General features: G+C 43.0%; 3 protein-coding genes across 20 annotated transcripts in view; 2 read left to right on the plus strand and 1 right to left on the minus strand.

Annotated features, from left to right (window-relative positions):
• The window catches only part of RUBCN (rubicon autophagy regulator), a 32,489-nt gene extending 31,717 nt beyond the window's left edge, over positions 1 to 772 (minus strand). The window contains exon 1 of one of the 2 annotated variants that reach the window (XM_076341141.1): positions 424 to 772. The gene's annotated coding sequence lies outside the window, so the exon portion shown is untranslated. The other variant, XM_076341143.1, reaches the window with a different exon arrangement.
• Positions 773 to 899: 127 nt separating this feature from the next.
• Positions 900 to 15,831, plus strand: FYTTD1 (forty-two-three domain containing 1). The gene is made up of 9 exons (XM_076341153.1): positions 900 to 1,049; positions 4,410 to 4,541; positions 7,672 to 7,817; positions 8,607 to 8,719; positions 9,568 to 9,664; positions 10,707 to 10,768; positions 11,629 to 11,703; positions 12,527 to 12,653; positions 13,777 to 15,831. Exons 1-9 carry the CDS (start codon positions 947 to 949, stop codon positions 13,870 to 13,872), a joined length of 951 nt encoding a protein of 316 aa, XP_076197268.1. The 5' UTR covers positions 900 to 946; the 3' UTR covers positions 13,873 to 15,831.
• A 1,240-nt stretch (positions 15,832 to 17,071) lies between these two features.
• LRCH3 (leucine rich repeats and calponin homology domain containing 3) overlaps positions 17,072 to 21,329 on the plus strand; it is a 71,320-nt gene continuing 67,062 nt past the window's right edge. For 15 of the 17 annotated variants that reach the window (XM_076341157.1, XM_076341164.1, XM_076341169.1 and 12 more), the window contains exon 1: positions 17,113 to 17,318. In XM_076341157.1, coding sequence (XP_076197272.1) covers positions 17,126 to 17,318 — 193 coding nt within the window. In that variant the 5' untranslated portion in view covers positions 17,113 to 17,125. Of the gene's footprint in view, positions 17,319 to 21,329 lie in introns of all 17 variants that reach the window. The other 2 variants (XM_076341168.1, XM_076341160.1) reach the window with 2 other exon arrangements.

Consider the following 21,329-nt stretch of genomic DNA (forward strand, 5'->3'; position numbering starts at 1 on the left):
GTTTGGAGACATAATTTTGTTAGAAACTAGCCCGCGTTGGTTCGGCTGTTTACGGAACGGGTTGTTTCCCTCAAGGGCACCGGGACCGCAGGCAAAGTCACCTCGCGTTCAGCCCCTCAGCTGAACGCCCTTGCCCCCACCCCGCAACATCTCAGCACTCCGTCGGCTCTCCGGCCAGCCCACGACTTCGTGCCCTGCGGCACAACCGCCCCGTCCCCCAAGCCCCCGGCCGCACGGCGCCCCACCACCACCAGCAGCCCTGCTTCCCGGCACCGCCCGCCACCCCCCGGCCCCCGTCGCCCCCGGCCGATGCGGCAGGGAGGCCCTCACCCTTCCCAAGGACACCCGCTGTCGGCCGTCCCTGGAGAAGCCCTCCTGCAAGCGGCCTCCAGACGGCCCGGCCGCCCGCACCCAGCCGGTTACCTGCGGGCCCCGCCATCGCCACCCGCCGGGCCCGAGGCCGCCCTGGGCCCAGGCGCGGCGCTGCCACCGCCCGCAGCACCCCGAGGCCGCCCCCTGGCCCAGGCTCTAAGGGCAGCGGGGGCCCGCACCGCGGCAGCCGCTGGGGTGGGCTGCGGCAGCGCGGGCGTCGGGAACGGCAGCTCCACAGGCGACGCGGGGGGACAGGGCCGGGCCGGGCCGCCCCGCCGAGGCAGCCGCCGCCCCCGGCCCGGACCAGCCCCCCCGCTGCACCTGCTCCTCCCGGCCGGCAGGGGGCGGCGCGCCAGTTCCCGAGCGGGAGGGGGTGGAAGAGGGGAGGCAGCTCCTCTCCTGGGCGCAGGCGTCTGCTCCCGGGGCCGAGAAGAGGTTCCTGCGCATGCGCGGGCTGCCAGCGCTTGCGGGGGAGGGCCGCGGCGCATGCGCGGCCGCACCCTGCGCATGCGTGCAGCCCGCCGGCCGTCGGCTGAGGCGGTGAGGGGAGGCGGCGGTGGTCCTGCGGGCAGCCATGAGCGGGTTCGGGGCTGTGGCGCCGCTTTCGGGCTCCTCGGCTGCGGCGGGGGCCCGGAACGGCAGCAGCGACAGCCTGGAGAAGATCGACATGTCCCTCGGTGAGGAGAGCGCCTCGGGCCCGCCGCTGCGGGGGAGAGGGTGGAGGGGCGCGGGCTGAACCAAGCGCTAGGGCCGGGGGGGGCGGCACGAACCAACGGGCTCTGCGGGGCACCGGCGCGGGCGGAACCAACGGGGGGCGTAGGGAGGCGGCCTGCGCCAAGTCGGGCGGGGGAGGGGGGGCAGGACCCTACCACAGCTAGAGCGCGGCGGGGGCGGAATGCGAGGCAGGATTCGGGGGCCTGTGGGTCCGTCGTGGCGGGGACGGGAGGCGAGGCCCGGCTGTGCCCCCGGGGGCAGCGGGGCGCCCGGGGGTGACTGTCCCTAGCTAGGGAGGAGCCGGGTTCAGCGGGGTGAACCCTTTGTTCCATCTGGGTATCCGGAGCAGGCCGAAGACCGGGGCGCTGCGTGCGTTTGTCGCCAGTCAGGCCCGCGGTGCCCGGGCCCTTTGCTGCGTGGCCCCGGGCGAGCGTCCCAGGGCCTCGCCTGCCGCTCGTAATTGCAGGGGCGGGGGTGATTAGGTTGCGGCTCAGCCGGCCTTGCCTTTTTTTTCTTCCCAGGTTTGGAAGCCGGTAATGGCAAGTCTCCTCTATAGCCCCTGTGCAATACTTTACCAGTCAGGTCGAGCGTGATGTTGTCTCTACCACGTAGTTTCCTGTGGCAATCTACCCCTTTCTTCCCTGTCCTCCCATTGGTTGTGTGTGTTAGGAAGTTGCACAGCCTCATTACAGATCTGCAGAGCTGTGTCTCTCGAGTGTATCTGAGAAACTGATATCCACGCTACCTATATTTCAAAGAGGTATCTCAGAGTAATTCTGTTCCGGTCCTATGCACCGAGTCCCCTTGACAGCTGGGGACACATTTGGTGCATGCCTGGAGTGCATCTTCCCATTTACTTCTATCCCAAAAAATTGGTTTTGTACACTCCCAAGACTGCTCCGTGACACTACCAGAGCATGGTAGATAGGTACCATCAGGAGACTTGCTTCAAAAAGTGAAATCACGGTGTGAACTAGAATGTTAACAGTAGACTCGGCCTTTGTGGACCACCTTAAAATAAGAGGATTTGTACAATTATTCCTTCTGTAAATGATCCAGTAGAGTTCTTTGTTTTGACAGTGGAGATAACTTGTGAAATGATGTTTAGAGTTTGAATGTGGAGTAGCATTACAGCATTCATACAAATCTATTATAGTATAGCACACTGAATCTTTGTTTCCAAGGTTACCAAGATTAATAGAGTTATCGATTCTGAGTGGCTAGTTCTATTTTCATATATTCTAATGTTTCTTACTTGACCAAATTAGTTAGCCACTACTGCATGTCCTGGACATTGACTAATGCCAAATTGCAAAGGACTGTTGTGGTGTCACAGTGACGCTTTGTTTAAGAAGCTGTTGTGAGGGAGTGTGTCCCTTAACTTGTTTCCCTGCAAAGGTAACTTGCATGAGAACACTGTCATCCACGCTTACTGTCCCCAAGTCAAAGTTGTGTGGTCTGGTGTAAACAAAGATAAGATGCAATCCCACACTTGTTATGATATCAAAAAAATTGACACGACGTTAATCTAGGAAATCTTAAGATCTGGATCTTAACATTGAATATTTTCTCATGTAGTAAGAAAGATTAAACCTATTTTTGTTGCTGGTGTGTTACCTGCAACTCATCTGAAGCTAAGCGTCCAGTTTGATAATGTTCCCAGATTATTCTGCTGTTCTAGCTGTAGCTTTGATCTCTGATCTCAGCCAAGATAGGATAATGCTTCAGTGTGTCTCAGCTAACAAATGCATAAAATCCCAGATATCCTTCATTTCCCCAAATAAGAGAATAGCTGAAACTTAAGTTCTTCTGTTTAAAAACTTGTAAGCCTGTGTGCAGCAACAGCTAACTTACAAAAATGGGATTTAAGATGGAGCAGATGAACTGTGACGCAAGGATCCGTGCTCTCTGAACGTGGTAGTTTTGTATTGTAGGTACATAGGAATGGAAGCTGCCATTACGCAGAATTACATATTCTGCTCTTACAGTTTTGGAAGTTTTAGTTTTTGTTGAACATCACTTTATTAGTGGTGCTAAGTTCAACTAATGCTCCTGGTTGAGTTCTGCTGTTGGCAGCAGTGATTGTTTATGCTATTTTGGAGCTGTGTACCATTTTGAAGTAGCTTTGGTTTCCTTTGTCGTAGAAAAAGGATAGTTTGGGAATCCTTGCTCTAGGGATGATCCCTTTGGTAAAGAAGATTCTATAGGAATCAAACCCTGAGTGACCTGTGTCAGCATTCCTTATCCTAATAGATTTTTTCCAATCATTTTTGCAGCAAAGTAAGCTGATTTTCTCTTAGCTTTACTTCAGCAGGATAGAAAACGTTGGATAACAATATGTTGTGATTTTTTAAAAATTTTTTTTTTAATGCTGTTTTCTCTGTTCTACCCCATCCGACTCCATTTGAACTCTGTTAAATACAGTAACCCCGTTCCCATCTCTTCCTGACTCAAAAAAGGATGTCAAAGCTTTGTGGTGGTTCCCTGTTGAAACATAATGTTTTTATCAGTTGTGCTTTCCTGATCTAGATGCAGTAAACGTAATTTGATATTTTCCTTTATGTTGTTTTTGTAAACAAACTAATAGTCAAATAAAAGCATGCCACATCTGCTGCTTTACTCTTATCTCCTGAGCCAGCTACCAGATGAGTGAAGGAAATCAAAGTGGTGCGGCATGACTTGGACTCGACAGACCTGCTGTTCACTTTTCATCAGTTTATTATCTTACACATATTCTTAAACTGATTAATAATTTGTTCAACGTTGTTTCCCTGGACAATAGATAAGATGATTGCTTTGGATTGCAGATACCTGGGGAGAGAAGTCTTGCTTGCTTTTTTCCCATCATCTCGACCTCAGTGAACACATGAAGATAACTGATAGGCTGAATTCTTTCTCTGTGATTTTTCTTAAGTAACTTAGGATGAAAGAACTAAGGCTTGAATTGACATTTTGTCTGGAATCTGCAGAGGCTATTGGTGGTGGGATTACCTTCTCTTTAATGATATACAAAAACTAAAGTAGTCATGCAATTTAAAATTTCATGCTGGGCGGAATGCCACGATCTTTGAAGTCTCTTGGATGTTCTGGATATACGGAACTGCTTCTCTTTTGCTAGGGCATTATATTATAAAGGAAGTACTGTAAGACTAACAGGGACTGGATATTTTGTAGAGATGTTTCTGGAACCTTAGCTTGTATGTGCTGGCTTTGCAAGATTAACTGGTCTGTTTCCCATGACTCCAACCTGCTAGGGTTTTTTCTTCAGAACTAGAATATGTCTGCAATGTGTCAAATCTTTCTTTTTTATTTTCTGTGTACAGATGATATAATTAAACTGAACAAGAAAGAAGAGAGAAAACAGTATTCCCCCAAAATGAAAAGAGGGCTTCAGCAGAATCGAACTCGACAGTTCAGGACACCAGGCTCCAAGTGGGGAATCCAACAGCAGAAAGGTGTGTATGTCAAACATAATGTGGGTTGTGCAGTATTTTTTTTGAGCTGAAATGTAACCTAATTGGTTACAATTGGGGGGTTGGACTAGATGACCTCTAAAGGTCCCTTCCGACCCAGACTATTCTATGATTCTAATGAAGATGTGTGGATTGACGTGGTCAATTCAGGTATCTTTCGAATAGTGTCATATGCAGTTTTGATTCTAATTCAGTTCTTTGTGATCCGTTTATGTTTGGTTTTGTTTCTGGTTCAGTGTGAGAAAGTCATTGACGTGTTTGGCCAACAGGGAGCTTAGGTGCTTCATGGGCTCTATTTGACTCAAGGAAGGATTTGCTTTCTTTCTGATTTTTAAAATTTATTTTAATTTTGGAAATTGTGTTAATACTTTGTCCCTTCTCAGAGATGGACAGAAAGAGTACTTATGCCAAAGCCTGTGTATTAGGAAATGTGGAGGCCTTGCCAGAGCTCAGAGCTTTGTGCAAAAAAGCCAGTATATTTATATTTGCTAGGTAGAATTCTCCTAGTAGGCTTCCCCAAAATAGCTATTACTGCAGACTGTAATGCTGCCTCTGGGATATATAAATGGATAGTGCAGAGTGTCTGAGTCGGCTTTTCTTGTTAAGACCTTGGGATGCAAAGGAAGCACCATGTCAGCCTTCTTAAGCCAATGTTTTTACAGTGGAATACGAAAGTGGGGAAAAATATCATATAGGCAGGGAGTGAAGAGAGGAAGAGTGCACACTAACAGCTTTACTGTAGATTCCCTGAGTAACTGTCGGGGGGGGGTTAATAAACAGGAGTCCTATTCTAAAATGATTCCCAGGTTTTAGGCCAGTACATGGCCAGCACCTGCTTGAAGTATAGACTGGTTTTGTTTATGTTTAGTTTTGAAAAGTACCTTTTTAACACTGGATTGTCAAAATATGGAAAAATTCTGTCTAATCAGAAAGCTTACCACCTCAATCCAAGCTAATGAAATGTTTAAGTTAATACATGCAATTTCTTGTTTAATAGCATTCATTTAAAACAAATACACATCTGTCTGGTGTATTCACAGTGATCCCCATTTTATCTTTGTTGATGCTTAGTATTTGTTGTAGCAGCAGCTCATAGTTAACATCTTAGACACAAATGTCTTTGGGGATCAGTGGAATGTTGTGTTGCTCAGGGTTCAGAGGAGTTCTGCTTTCTGTACAGGTCAACATAGCAGTGTTACTTAACTTGTGCATCTTTACTAAAGTGGTGACAGTGCAGGAAAATATTTTGCATCAGTCAGCCCAAGTCTAAGAATATTTGTGTAGGTGAAAGAGTAAGTGAATTTAAGTTGTAGATTATCAAAGACGTAGGCTTCTGTTTATGACCGCAGTTGTCAAATGCAATTGTTGATGATCCAAAGGGCACAAAAGAAGCAAGTATTAGAACTTTGAATTTTAGGAGGAACTTGAGCTGCAAATATAAAACTCTAAATACAACTGTCTTGGCAGTGACTTTTCTCTCTTGGAACCTTCCCTCCTTGCCTGCCCTTGTTCTAGGAAAAAGCAAACATTTTTTCTCAAAATTGCCAGATTCATGACATGTTGAAACGTTGTGAATAGCTTTAACTGCTCCCTCCTATACAGCTCCACACATTTTCTCCCATTGAAAGCAAACCTCTTTTATACTGCTTTTTGAGCAGAAGGTATCATTAAATAGTTCTTCTGAGCCTTCTAGTTATTAGGAGCTTATGACCAATAGATTTATTGCTGCTCCGTTGCAGAATAACTTATCAGTTATTCTGATAAGTAGCAAGTCCTCTGTTGTTTGTGGACAGCTACAAATGGTCAACAGCATTCAGTTCCTTGTGGTTTTAGAAGTGGCTGCCAAACTCTCTGGAAAGAAGCGAGGAACTTGAGCTCGGACTCTTTTCAGCTTTTGGGGGGAGAAACAGAGAGAAGAACATTATTCATTCAAATAAAAGTTGTCCTTGGTGGTACACAGAATGCAACTGCACAAAACCCTGTGCAGCCAGAGCTAACTTTGAGGTTGTCATTTATTTGAGCAGAGGTTGGTCCAGAGAGCTCGTAAGGTCCCTTTTAGCCTAAATAACCCTGTTTCTCAGCTTTTCTATTTGAAAAGAAGAGCATTTGCTAACCATCCACAAAATGTGGGTACACAGCAGTTTCTCCATGGCAAATTTAGCTAAATTAGGTTCTGATCGATGGCTTACCTCATGTGATGGCTCCTGTCTCATGAAGAAGCACAGATTTATTATCGATGCTATGAAGTCAGATATGTCAAAGCTAGCTGTGTCTGTTGCTGTAGAGCTGACTCCTTAGTCTTGAATTTATCTTGCAGTCTGAGGTTCTAAAGAGGATGATACTTGGGGATAAAACTGAAGCACAGTCTATATTCATAGTGTGAAGTTAAATGGCTCCAGACAGGGTTAACCAAACCCTTGTAACTGGAGATTCCAGATGTTTATACTACAGACCTCAGACTTACAAGCCTTTTATATTCAAAGGCTGCTTTCAATTCTCAGTTTCATCCAGACTGCCATGCAGACTTCTAATTGAAAACACTTTAAATGTGATGTAATTCATACGCTGTTTAATATGGTTTTGTGGGCCAATTGCTATATTCTTTTTTTCTTAAGTCATGTCTTGGGAACCACTGATCTAAATAAATAAGCTTTGAAGTTGCTTTTTTTCCTTTTCTTTAAATTAAACTGGTAATTTAAAGTTTGCTGAATGGGTGGGGAGCTGGATTTTTTTGTTTCGTTGGTTGGTTTGGTTTTGTATTATTCAGCACTTGATGAAGTTCCATTTCAGAGTATTTTGGTAGTTTTTCTATGCCAGAATGACTCTGAAGTTGTCCCTGTAGACACGTCAAATAACAAATTTTCAACAGAATTTAATGCAATGAACTAGAGCAAAACTGTGATCTATATGAGAAGCTGATTATTGTTGTGCTAGGGCTTGGGCCAGACCTGCTAAAATAACTGAATGACCAAATTGTCTTCAAGTGTAGTGACAGCTTCTGCTCTGAGGCTCGAAGTGTGCAGCCAAATAACTTGCATTGCCTGCATAGCATCTTAAAGCAATAAGCTGCTTCTTCCAATAAGAATTGTTGAACTCTTCATGCTTGTTGCAGGTTATGGTAAAAATCATTTGGGACGCAGAAAGAAGATAGCAGGGAAGAAGCGTTCTTACGGAGTTATAACTGGCTTGGCAGCCAAGAAAGCAATGGGTTCACGCAAAGGAATTAGTCCTCTGAACAGACAGCCACTTAGCGAGAAGGTAAGTAATGCAATTCTAGTGGTTCATGTAAGAACAGATTAAAAAAAGGAAACACAATGGCTTCAGAACAGTGCTACTGAAATATAAAATGGAGACATCTGGTACAACCTTTTGTTAAACTGGGGATGTGTTAGCTGAGTTCTTGTTTGTTTTGAGGGGGGTGGTTAATGACTAGGTTTGAAAGGTTTTTTTATCACTTAATTGGGTTGCAAGTCATGAAAATTGAAGTACAGAAGTATGTTCTGTGCAAGTATGGAGGTAGTTACTGTATTTTTACAAGAAAACCTCACTTACTAGTATTTCTTGTCTTTGCATTGCTTTGTTACAAACCAGTGATTCAGCCGACATGCAGGTGTTAAGCATGTGCCTGTTACAAAAAATGGAAGTTTTTGCAAAATACTTAACTCCATCAGTAGGCTCCTTCTTCTGCACTCCTCCAGTGCATTGTTGCCTGCTCCATCTCAGTCAGTATTGTAGAATGGGCATTGTTTTTGGATTTGTGAAGAAGAGTAATTTTAAAGACGTGTGGAGCATGTGTTTTGTCAGTTTAGGGAGATACAGTAATCAAAAAGTAACTGCTAAGCTCTGCTGTTATTTTTTTCTTTTGCCTGGTAATGAGGGAATATAGAATTCATGAAAGTGTAGAAGATATTTTCAAATTATACTAGACTGTGAAAGGTAGGCAAAGCCAAATGTATTCTATATGCAGTTTGTAAATAGAAATTGAAGGAAAAGTGTTTGTGTGTATAAAGTATACGTATATGCTATATATATTTATTGTTTTTTAAGAATGCACAGCGGAATTATCCAGTTCTGAAAAAGAAAACAAACCTGCAGAGACAATCTGAAATGCAGAGAAAACAAGCTCCAGCCCTCAGGAGGCCTGCCCCGCTAAACAGAAGGTAAAATACCAAGTCTGCTTTTGAACTCTTCTTGACAACTTTCCATAGTGAGTCTTGTTTGACAGGACTGAGTCCAAGAGAAGACGGTTGGTCCTGGCTGTAGTGATAGGGTCAAGACTATCATGTGTATGAACTTCTACAAACCTGGAAGCCGAGCATGGGACAAACGTGGTCCTGATACAAAGCCAGATAGTTATTACTGTGTAGAACACTCAGGAAGTACCTCTGTTTGTGAGCACCTGGTATTCTGCCTTCATTTAAATCAGAGGCAGCCTATATGGAAACAGGCAGCGTGTGGCTTTCTGTAGCTTTGAAGTGACAGCTATGGTTTAGTGAACTTTCTAAATAAAATGCCTTTGTGGAAGCTAGTGCTATCTTCAGTTTCATGGAAGCTATTGCATGTTTTATTTGTGCTGGAATTAACATGTCTGTTATGAACTGCATCTTAACTGGTCTCCACGATGAAAACTTTCACTATGTGACTCTATTGTGGAAACTGTAAACACACTTTCTTTATACATATCAAGACTGCTCCTTTTTTTCATCTAATCAGCAATGTTTAAAGTCCTGGGGGATACTGAGTAAAAAGCAGAATTAATAATCATACTGTCCTGTGACGTAGAATTGCTAGGCTTCTATGTAACAGAAGTGCTTTCTGCATTTATGAGTAATGTGGTTTGTTCCTAGTAGATGAGAAGCTTACTGCAACTGAAATGTTCAGCCTCAAAGAGGCAGCGTTGCAGATGTCCTTAGGGGGATGTACTGGGCACTTTCCTGACTTTCATAGTGGTCTCTCTAAGATGTTATCTGTGGATCTTTTGATAACTATATTTTAATAAATATTACAGGAGTAACATGCCATCCACTTTTGCCAGAATTGGAAACAAACTAAATCAGCAGAAAGACACTCGTCAAGCAACTTTCCTGTTTAGAAGGGGCCTGAAGGTAAAAAAATTACTGAAAACAACAACAAAGTTGTACCACAGGTTCTAAGCTAACCTATAACACTGATATTAATAAATCAACTTCAAATTTCAGATCTGGGTAGAAACTTCAGGTGGACTGGGAAATAGGCGTGGGTTCTTCTAGGGAAATGTACTTGTCCTCTTCAGTGACTGTAACCCATTGAGTCTTGCTTCCTGTTCCAGTGTAGCTGGACTGTCCTGAGGGGCATGGAACTTGTCAGAGTGTTTGAGGGTAGTTGCAAGCTATTCATTTTTCCTTTTAAAAGTCAATGTTAGAAAGCACTGTGCAGCTTTCAAAAGTTGCCTTTGGGTGAAGGATAGAGCAGAAACACGTTTTAGAAACTGGTTATAGTTTGGGTTTGGGGTTTTTTTTGTTATTTTGGGGTTATTTATTTTAGTTTAGTTATTATTTTAGTTAGTTAAGGATTTTTTTAGTTGTTTTGAGTGAGATCAAGAGAATAGAGAGCATGGAGTGAATGATAGTGGTGTTCTCTGTTTTCATTTGTGCCCTCATTCTACATCTGCCATCGTGACTGTAGGTAGTTGCTGTCTTCCATCCACATGGATTGCAGAATTACAGACAGGATCAGGAGGAAGAAAAGCAAAACCAAAGTCCTTTAAAACAGCAGTGGGACTTAGTGGCCTACTGGATATTATGTATGTTAACATCAATCAGATTAGGAACTAGCCAGTTTTTTCTTGCTGGCCCAGTAACGTTTTGGTGTATCTTGGTCAAGTGTGTGTTTGCTGACATAGTCCTCAAAAATGTTTCCATCTCTTTCTTGGTTAAGTTACTGTCATTGACAACTTTGTTTAAATCATTTTGTACTCTTAATTTCTTTCCAATGTCTTACAAAGGTAATAGGATAGTTATCTTTGAAGTCCCTCTGAAAGTACAACCCTGTTTGTGCAGAGTGTACAAACAGCTTTAAACTTCTGTTTTTGAACTGCTGTATCTCCAGCTGCTAGAATGGGAATTGAAACACTATTCAAATCCAGTGTCTGTATTGATGTGTCTTCAGGTGCAGGCCCAAGTGCAGTCAACAGATGATCTTGATAATCAGACAATAAAGAGAACTCGTCAGTAAGTATTTAATTTGGAAAACTTCAGTTTGGTTACTCATATGATTCTCGTTTTAGTTCTGGCTTCCTGGCTATGATAATTGAATGGGTTTTTTTTTCCCTGTAGGCATATCAACTGAGTGACAGTGATCCTCCCCCTATTCTCAGTTATTTCCTAAATTATCTTCTAATTTAACCAGGAGGAGTTTGTTTGCATAAGACGCTTGCAGGAATGAGGGGGAAGGTGGTAGCTTCAGAGGATCAGACTAATCTCTACCACTCATGAATACTGCATGGACTGGAAGAAAAATTCAAATGTCAATGTTCTCCTGAGCTCTTGATGTAATTTCCGTTTTATTTAATATACACATAAGCCTATGAAGCAGTTTGGAAATAAGCAAGGCAGGTCACAAGGTGGACACTCAGCTCTGCCCCCATGTATTCTTCCCATATCATTCTGTGCCTGCTTGGCTCTTTGCAACTTGTTTGTTGGTAACACAACAGGCTGAGTAAGCAGCGTATGCCACAGACCTGCAGTCTGTCACCTCTTTGATTTGCTGTGAGGACCATTTTGGCCCCATCTGTGGCAAGGAAACTGAATGTTTTAAAAAAGTGAACATTTCAGTCAGTGCTGTAGTTCTGGTACACCTTGCCAGCATGTGATCTAGCGCTCACCTGAATAGGTTTAGATAATGTAAAAGATGCAAGAATCACTGGCCAAGCTTCTTGTAGATTGTTTGACTGCATGTGGTCTTCGTACTGGCCTATATTCCAAAAGCTTGTACATTCTTTACTAGCCAGTGTTTTGGACACACATTTAAAGATACTTAGACTGAAATTTCTGCAACGTTTTTGTAAGTTATTTCTGTGTTTTCAAACTAGATGGCGAACTTCTACCACGAGTGGAGGGATTCTGACTGTATCCATTGACAACCCGGGAGCAATCATAACCCCGATGTGAGTTTTCAAATAAGTTCTGAAATGTTCTCAACATAGCTGAAATAGCTGTTCTGAGCAATTTAGCAAGTTCCTTGCAGACAGTATTTCTGGTGACCTCAAGGTCACAGCTTCTTGTGAAGACTTTTAAATCTGGCCCCTTTCTGAGTGTTTCTGAGCTGTGTTTGAATAATATCACAGCTGGATTTCTCAAGGCATCTCCCAGTCAGGAGCTTGATGTGGTGTATGGAGTTGAAGAGTGGTGGGCTGATAGATTTTCACCTTGTTTGCCTCTTCCAAGTCAGACCGTATTGCAGCTGTTTTCCTTCCCTATCTGAATGAAAATGAATGAGCATCCAGTTGATGAGTGATGGTAATAGTTCCTCCCTGATTCATAAAGATACCGCTGGAGTTGTGCTTAAAGAAAGCATTGCTGTATTTGTCTTTGGGAAGTTGACGGTACTGTTGTTTCATGAGGTGTTTTATTTTAAAAATCTCGAGTAGTTTTTTTATTAGTAGCATCTTACCTGTAAGGAAGACTGTACCAATTTTTTTTTTTTATTATTTATGGGAATAATTAACCACAAATTACGCATTTGTCAGTAGGATTGAGAGATAAAAGGTAAGATTGCTTCCTGTTGGGACACTTGCTGTCTGATAGCAATAACAAATGCTACCCTTTTAAAGTTCTGCCTGAGTTTTACCTTCTTGAATTTGTGCCCTCCAGCTATTCAGCCAGCCTGATCAAATGGCCTGATGAAAAATTCATACCTCTATCAGCATTAAGGCTTTATTGCATAAAACACGTATTCACTGTGTCCTTTGTAACATTCTTCTTTCACAGTTCCCAGAAATTACGATTAACTTGTACTCCTGTGCCACCATTTCTGATGAAGAGGGACCAATCTGAAGAGAAGAAGATTCCCAAAGGGGTTCCATTGCAGTTTGATATTAATAGTGTTGGAAAACAGGTAAATGCAGTTTCTTTCCTTAACTGTGGAAGTAGTTTCAAGACAGATAAAAGTCAGTGAGCCAGGCACTTTCCTTCTAAACTCGCTAGTCACAGAAAGAGGGAACTAGTGACTACTTCTTGTTTCCATTTCAAGTTTTGCCACTAACTTGCAATGTAACTTCAAGCAAGTAACTCAACTCACTGTTCCTGTTCCTCTAGTTCATGTCATGCATGCCCACATGCTTTAAATGGGATTTAAAATGTTGAATGTTTCTAAAAGGCTTCTGGTGTTCCTGCTGAACAGTTGAATCAGCAACTGTGCGTAATTCAGGGATGAGCTTCTTTCAGTTGTTTAAACTGCATGGAACTCTGACAGCTGAATTTATACGGCAACTTTTGCTATGCATCTAGGAAAAAAAAATTCAAATGTGATGACGTAAAGGCTTGAAAGATAAGCAATTTTTCACAAGTTTCGTGAAGACAGGCGATGTGGTGCAGGAATCTTACTGCTGTCATTGAAGGAATTCTTACAGGGTGACAGTTAGATGCTGTTCTTGTAATCAGCTCCTTACTGCCAGCTGTAGAAAACAACATGGGATCAGTGTGTCGGTCTGGATTTGGTCCTTCCGTGAATAAGCAATATGTCAAAAATAGTTTACTACTGTATTGTAAAATTAATTTGAACATTTGGACTCCAGTCTACTGCCTCAACTGGGTGGACTGGAAAGCAACCTGCATTCACACGGTTAAAATGCTGCATTTGTTGATGTTGCATAGAATCTGTGTGGGGAAATGAGTGTAGTGAAAGTTCCCTTTTTCAGTCTGTCTGTCCTCAGTTTAACGTACGATACTTTGAGTAGACTTTCAGTCTTGACATTGTGTAACTATGTGTTCTTAATGAATTCTGAGAAATGCTAGCTCTTGATGTATAGTCCAATCTGATTTTTAAATGGTGCGGGAAATGATTAAATCAAATTAAACCTCCTTTTTTTTCTTTTTTTTTTTTTTTTAAATCTAAGTGAGGCAATTAAGAAGTCAAGTGATGATACAGAATGAGGAAAAAAATTTTTCTTGTCTCCATTACTTTGATTAAATTAACCTAACATCTTTTATGTTTGTGGTGAAATGACTGTATTTTTCAGACAGGGATGACATTGAACGAACGTTTTGGGATCCTGAAGGAACAAAGAACAGCGCTGTCTCAGAACAAAGGAAGTCGTTTTGTAACAGTGGGCTAACCTGACAGATGGACTTGAGCACTGATCCCACCTACCTAAGAAACTGAGATAAAAGTGGGCAGAAGAATACAGCATATGTCACTGAAATTCTCCAGACTTCTTGCTAAGATGGTGGCAGAGCTATCTATCTTTATTACTTTTACTTTGAATGGTAAAAGACATGATGCCCTGAGGGGGGAAAGTGGGGAAACTGATCCGCTGGAGTGGCACCATCACCTGGTTGGAAAAGATTCTGTTGCCCAGCTGATGACAAACACGGATTTTGGTTCACCTTGAAACCAAAACACAAATTTTAAAATTTGGGGTTTTTTGTCTAGGAGTGCTCAGTATCTGTTCTTTCACCCCTCTGTTATGGTAAAGATTGTGTAAGTGTTTCATTACAAACCCCATTTTAGGGTTTTTTTAGGGACTGCCTATGAACTTTCCTTTGGACTGCAGTTTGGCACAGAGCCTCAGTCCGTGAATACTTTGGTAGTGATGTAGCAGCATTTTTCATGGGAGCATTGGTTGTACTTCTTTGTGCTTTTGAAGTTCAGTTTTTTTCCTTTCTTGAAAACTAAATGTTTTGCATCCTCACTTTCACAAATAAAGCTGTTAGCTGAGACCCAAAATACATGATTGGGATGGAGACTATTCTACTCTTATCCTTAAAAGTGGTCCAGATCATATTGGAGGAATACTGCACAGGCAGTATGAGAGTAATTTATATTACGAATAGCTCAAGTTCATCATCCTCCTCTGTAAATGGAGTATGTCTGTCTCCTATTTTTTCTTAAACTTTTGCTTTCTGTTTCTTTTTGTAAGTTTTTTCATAAACTTAATGCAATAACTTTACATTTTTGAATAATTTCCTAGGAATAAATACAACAGTTCACAAGGAAGTCAGTGGTATGGTACAGTTCCTTACCCCCCCAGACGTAGGATTCTCATCTTGCATACCTTGCCCCAGAGGGTTTTCTCTGGCTCTTACAAATAGCCAGAGGCAAGCAATCTAATGGCACTTGTTTGTATATACCAAAGAGAGGTGAGACGTGAAGCTGATCAGAAGTGGTCAGACACCTTGAAATTGGCTGAAACTGGGGAACGTTGCTGGAAGAAAGCCCTCGGTTTGCCAGCATGTGTAAGGCATTAAGCAGGAGCACACAGTCACTTGCTTTAAGCTTAGCTTTGTGCATCAGAATCTGCAGGATGGTAACAACTGGGGCATCCTCAGTCTGAATTTATATGATCCCTAAAACTGAGGCACCTGTTCAGAATTGCTTCCAGACCAGGAACTGATGAATCTAACGCTGTTCTATAGCAATGAGATTTAGGTACAGTCAGGTAAAAGAACGATTGGCTTGCTGCATCCGGAAATGTTTATGGTGTTTGAAGTGGGCTTAATTCCTTTTATCATTCTTGAAGAATTTACATTTGACTTCTTACAGGGTTGGTTTCCTTGCATTTTTATCTCAAATTACAAGTTAACTAGCATTTACTGAGAACTTCAATGTTGAAGAGCATTTGACAGTAGAAGGGCTGTTGTTTGTATAGCGGTTTTAAAGTCAGAGTGCATCCTGATGCTATATAGTACTTAAACCCTTATTTTTAATGTTGAAAAATACACCTTAGCAGAAGCAAACTAAACGTAATGGTGTTAAGGTTTTTTTCTTAATTACTAGTAGGAAATTTTTTTTTTTGAAAAAATGTCCCACTGTTAGAATTTGAGTAGATAAAGTGTTGTCAGTCATCCTGTTTCAGTGTATACATTTTCCATGTGCCAGGATGCAACAAAAAAATCCTTTTGCATCAACATAGATGCAAAACATTGATGCAATGCATCAAAAAATGCTAGTTTGTATTTAATGAGAAGATGCTTTACACTGTACCTTTTGGTATTTTTTGGAGAAGTTATTACATTTGATCTATTCTGAAGCTGTTAAGTTTGCTTTTTTTTTTTAAATAAAAAGTTACAGGTTTCATACTGTCTTGTTCCTGTTACAACCACCTGGGCAATGTATCGATTACATGGATTTTCTGATATCCTTCAAGGGGTTCTTGGTGATTAAATTCTCATTAAACATTCTGAAGAATATACCAAAAAGCAGCTTAATTTAAAGAGGGCTTGCATTAATTGCCCAGCTTAATATCCTGAAAATTAAGCACTTCTTGGAGTGGCACCGAATGAGCTCACTTGCATTTCAATGTGTCAGCTATTAATGTATTTTTCAGTAGCACTGTCTAATTTAGTGGTTTGGTGTGCTTATAGTACCAGATCCCTTAATCTGTCAGCCCAAGCACTGGTTTTCATGTTGCTGTGACGCGTCTTGCTAGCGAGAAGTCACTGTAATCTAAACCTGGTATTACAGGATCAGCGTGAACACCCTGATAAACGACCGCAGTCGCGTTTTCCAGTGCGATGCCGGCAGGAGGCTTGCGTAAGCAGTGGAAGTGCTGCTATTAATTGGTGGCGCAGGAAAAAAATACTGCCTGTAAATATGTTTGATAAGGTGTTGAGTATGGCGAGCGCCTTGGCACCTGACTATCTGCAGCTTTGTTCTTCGTTACCAGCTCAAGTCTGTACGGTTGCCGGCTTCAGGCGGCGTTCGGACGCGCGACAGTTCCAGTGCAAGCAGCTGATCCGTGCTTCCCCAGAGCAAGGCTGGCATTTGTCTGGACATTGCAGAGTGCGACCTTTTAAGGATGGATGACATCAGGGGAAAAAAACCACGAAGCAGTCGGTGCTTTTCCCACCCAGTTCAGATATGTGCGTTTTGTCCTTCGTTTGCTGCTGGAATGGGTCTGACGACGCACCCAGCAGCGGTGAGCAGTTCTCGCCCAAAAGTCAACCTGTGCTGAGCAGGCGGCGCGGCATCCCACCCAGGCGGGTAAAATAGAACTTCTCTGAATTTCAGAAGGTGTACGGGCACTACAGCCGTTGTCAAGGAGAGGCGGGCACCCTCGAACGCCAGATTACCCCAGGCGAGTGGAAAAATCAGACCCAAAAAGAGGATGTTACGGGTTTGGTTTTCTTTTAAACGAAGTGCATTGCGCCGTGCCGGTACCCGCAGGCGGGCGGCTGCGCGTGCGTACTCCGCGCCCTGTCAAGGCTGGCGCCTGCGCCCTCCCTACCGGTCACTGGGCTTCCCCGCGCCTGCGCAGTGGCGCGCGAAGCCGCAGGAGGAGCAGCAGCAGCAGCAGTGGCAGCAGCGGCGGCGGCGGGGGGGAAATGGCGGCCGCGGTGCTGGGGGCGCCGGAGGGCGGTTCTGCCGTGATGCCGGCGGGGAACACGGCGGTTTGTCCTCCGCCACCTGGTCCCTCAGGCCCGGGTTCCTGGAGCCGCTCCTTGGACCGAGCCTTAGAAGAAGCGGCGGCCAGCGGTACCCTCAGTTTGAGCGGCAGGAAGCTCCGTGACTACCCGCGGGCCAGCGCTGCCAACCACGACCTCAGCGACACCACCCAGGCCGGTGAGGGACGCGGCGTTGGAGGGAAAGGGGGGTAGGAGAAACGCCTTGCCCTGCCCTCGCAAGCGCTTCAGGGGTGGGGGTAGCCGGTGTGGCGGGGCCTGGCGGCTCTCCATCAGAGAGGGCTTGGCGGGGGGGGGCTGGCTGTCCTCCCCCCCCCCCCCCCCCCCCCCCCACGCCCTGAGGAGGGGGAGGACAGCCAGCCCCCCCGCTAAGAGTGAGGCTGAGGTGATCAATTTGCTGTCTCCGGTAAATTGAAGCTGGATGCATGAGGAGGAGAAATTTCCTCAGTGGATGTTTGGGGGTTCCCCCCCGTTTCTCTTGAAGAGTGTATGTGTGGGTGCAGAGGGGGAGTTCTCCTCACCGGAGGCGATGCTTGCCATATTTCTCCTCTCGGGCCGTTTCTCCTTCTCGCTTTTGCCTCCTCCCTTTGCTCTCCACCCTTCCTCTCCTCGCCTGAGAGGCAGGATGGAGGAGCTGTTGCAGGGGTACTCCTCCTTCCTCTGCCCGTCGTGGGCCTGGCCGATGAGATCTCTCGATTTGTTGGGGTTTTTTCTTCGTCGTCTCCACGCTGGAGGTGTTTCCCTTGTTGGAGGCTGTTTTAAAAAAGAGTTATGAGGCTTTTCTCAGTACTGCTGCTCACTGATGTGGTTTTAGCCAGGCATGTTCTTGTTCTGATGTTATGTACATGTGAGTGTGTGTTTGAATGTACACATATATATGCAGTCTCGCCATCTCTCATCTTGTGCTGTTGACAGGGGAAACTAACTTTCCAAGAAGGGCTGTCAGGTGTGCATACACTAAAGACAGCTGTTTCTTGTGCTCTTATGTTTCTATTATTGTCATTTCTGACAGCCATAAGCAAGATATGAAAGGTACTGTGAACAGAATCATGTCCCTTTTCTTTTTTTCTCCTGTATTATATGGATAAAAATACTAAGAATTTTTAAGAAATACTTTACAAGGTACAGTAAGCAATAGGGCTGGTTTTTTCCCTCTGCTCCTCAAATATATTCATAGGAGTAGACTAAAAATGTATACTTTCCCTGTAAGCACCTTGATCATAAGCAAAAACAAGTTTACGGGGTATGTTGACGTATTACTGTATTGAATAGAGAGATGAGACTTGGGAAATAATGAGAGTTTGTGCAGGATATAGAAGTCTTCTTAATGCATTATATAGAGCAGTTTTAGTTTATGTTTTGACTGTCTAGTTGTATAAGTGAAGTAAAAGTAGTTTTAAAAAGTGTCAGCATGCCATTTGTTTGTAGCTTTGATTAATTCCTGTGCAGTCATTTAGATTTTCTCATGTTTTGTGATTTGTGTTGAGTTGTAGCTTAGAAGCTTAGAAATATACTATCTTTGAAATAAACTCCAAACATCATGTTTTGAAAGTTACCATGTTTGTTAGTAAGTGTGTTGATACACTGCCAGTTAAGTAATTCAAAATGGAGCCTCCTTTAAAATTGTCTGACTTCATACTGTGTCCTGTAACATCCTACTTATGCAAAAATCTGTCACTAATACAAAAAAAAACCCACCACCCAAACAAACCTTGAGACAGATGTGGTTTGTTTGACTTGAACATATCTATGAATAGAAAACACTTCTTGTTAGGGTATAACATTTTTTTTGTTCAAAGTGTTTTCTACAAATGCAGTTGCACAATGAATGTGTAGTAGGCTAATCTGTAAGCAAATGCAACATAGGCATTTGTGAGGGATTTGGGCTTTTTGTTTATAATACTATTCATTTACTGTACCCTTAAACAATTTGTGGGAATTCTTGTTTCCACCAAGGTTCCCATCTATTGTGATGAATATTTGCATTGTAGTTGTTCAAGAAGCATTAAATGCTAATAAGCGGCAGTGCATACCATACACTTTTGTGCATTTATCATCACAATGAACCTTAGAAAAAAGCTAGAACTGTTCTTAAGTTGTAAGAAGCAAAGCTTATTGGGGGGACACATTCTGTTTAAAGTCTCTGTTTTGAAGGCTGCTGTGAATAACTTCATCTTGTGCCTTTTTTTTAGCGTGGCCTGTTCTATGACTTTTTTGTTTTGAATAAGGCTGGGCAGTGGAGAAAAATCCATGCAAGCGTTTCTGACCCCCAGTTTTCAGTTGAGTGCTCAGCTACAAATTTAATCCGCTTCTTTCCCCACGTCAATTTCTTTCTTGTGTAACTTCCAATTCTTTTGTGTGGGAGTAGCCACAAATAATACGGTATAATGTATATGTGTGTTAGGTGTTATAAACACTTTAAATAAATGCTTTAAGTAACCCCCTAGACAGCAGACTGCGAGTGCCTTCCTGCTGTGCTGCAAAGACTCAAAGCACATCAAGTGGGGCATGTGTATGTGGAGTTTCATAAAAATCATTGGAATTATTCCCAAACTATAAAACTGAAGACAAAACAATGTACATGCAAAGCTTACTCCTTTTTATGTGCCAGAATAGACACCTCTCTAGTGTGGATCATGTTATACTGGTATAGCTCATTCCTGTTCTTGTAGTAACAAAAGTAATTGCACGTCACTGTAACTGCATCGATGCTAAAGAGGTGGGAATGAATCACATCCCTCATTAATGTAACTACACTGCTAGAAAACCAGCATCTAGCATAGCCTTAAGCCTTAACAGAATCACTGGCCTTGCCTGGAAGCTGTTGTTAACGCAGATGAACCAGCAAAGCGGGTCAGTAGGAACAGGGTGTTAGAGATTAGATGCTTGATCAAGTTTAATTGGGTGCTCTGTGCAGATTTTGAGGTTGATGATGGGTAAGGGGAGAATCCCTTTAAGTAGATGTCATCCATAAGGTACATTTTCAAACGTTAAATCAATGGGAAGATCACATTTCTTTGGATCTTTTATGAGTTCAGAGCTGACAATAATACTAACCCTGGTGCTCAAGCTGTAATATCTTCTAGGTACCATTCTTAACAGCTCACTGAACAATCATCAGAGCTGAGCTTCTGGCAGGTGTAGCTTACCTTTGGAAAAATATTTGATAAACAGATCATAGAATCATAGAATATCTCAAGTTGGAAGGGACCCATAAGGATCATTGAGTCCAACTCCCTGCTCCTCGCAGGGCTACCTAAAACTAAACCATATGACCAGATCAGGTTTGCTGCATTTTTATTCTGGAAGTTAATATAGTATTTCTGTTAGGCATCAGTGGAAAAATTAAGTTTCTCATTAATCATTTGCCTCAGTCACTAAACTTTTCACTGGAAAGTGAATTCTCTAGTAATGTCAGAGCCTCAGCTGCTTCTGGGTACTGCTGTCTTCCAGATGGTGAAGACCCACACAAGGGTTTTTAAACAAAGATCAGTGCTCAAGGTTGTTCTCAGAACTGAGCAGGTAACTTCAGGCATTGAAGTAATAGTGAGTTTCTGGTTGTTTTGCACTTTGACTGGAATTAAGATCATGTAATATAAAATCAAATTGAAGGTGGGGCGGTCTATGCTTGAGATCTTTGGAATGGATTAGCGGGAAGGTAGCTCCCCACAGTGCATGGTACAGTAGTTCATCTAATGTTCTTGTACATGTGGGATGGCTCATGTACAAGAAATGCAGTGTAATAATAATTTAGATACTGAAAGAGGGGAAAGCAGCTGTTCTTTATGCTCATCCCTTACAATTTAATTGGAATTTTAGGAAATGACTCAAGCTTACAAAGCTTATTGATGATAAAGAATGAGCAATCTTCTTCATTAACAAAGCAAGGATGTGCTTCTTTTTTCTTTAATACTCTTTCATTGAACCTACATTATCTGTCCCCATTTTATCTGGATTGAATTACAACCCATTTGCTCATTCCACTCTTGTTCTCAACCAGGGAATAAGAAAAGGAAGGGCTATAAACCATCTGAGTTAAATATGAAGGGAAGCACAGTTGCATTTTGCCAGTGTTAATGTAGACTCTGATGTCATTATTTGACAGCTTTCCCAGTGGCCTAAAGCATACATTGAGCAGAAAAGTTATTTGTCAAACCCTCCGTGACAGCTG

Source organism: Aptenodytes patagonicus, chromosome 6, assembly GCF_965638725.1.
Source record: "Aptenodytes patagonicus chromosome 6, bAptPat1.pri.cur, whole genome shotgun sequence".
Classification (NCBI taxonomy): domain Eukaryota; kingdom Metazoa; phylum Chordata; class Aves; order Sphenisciformes; family Spheniscidae; genus Aptenodytes; species Aptenodytes patagonicus.

Bases quoted from the DNA above. Each gene is read 5' to 3' on its own strand.
- FYTTD1 (XM_076341153.1), top strand. From the start codon at position 947: ATGAGCGGGTTCGGGGCTGTGGCGCCGCTTTCGGGCTCCTCGGCTGCG. The intron at 4,542-7,671 runs GTGTGTATGTCA...TGCTTGTTGCAG, and splicing joins GGGAATCCAACAGCAGAAAG to GTTATGGTAAAAATCATTTG. The intron at 11,704-12,526 runs GTGAGTTTTCAA...CTTCTTTCACAG, and splicing joins GGAGCAATCATAACCCCGAT to TTCCCAGAAATTACGATTAA.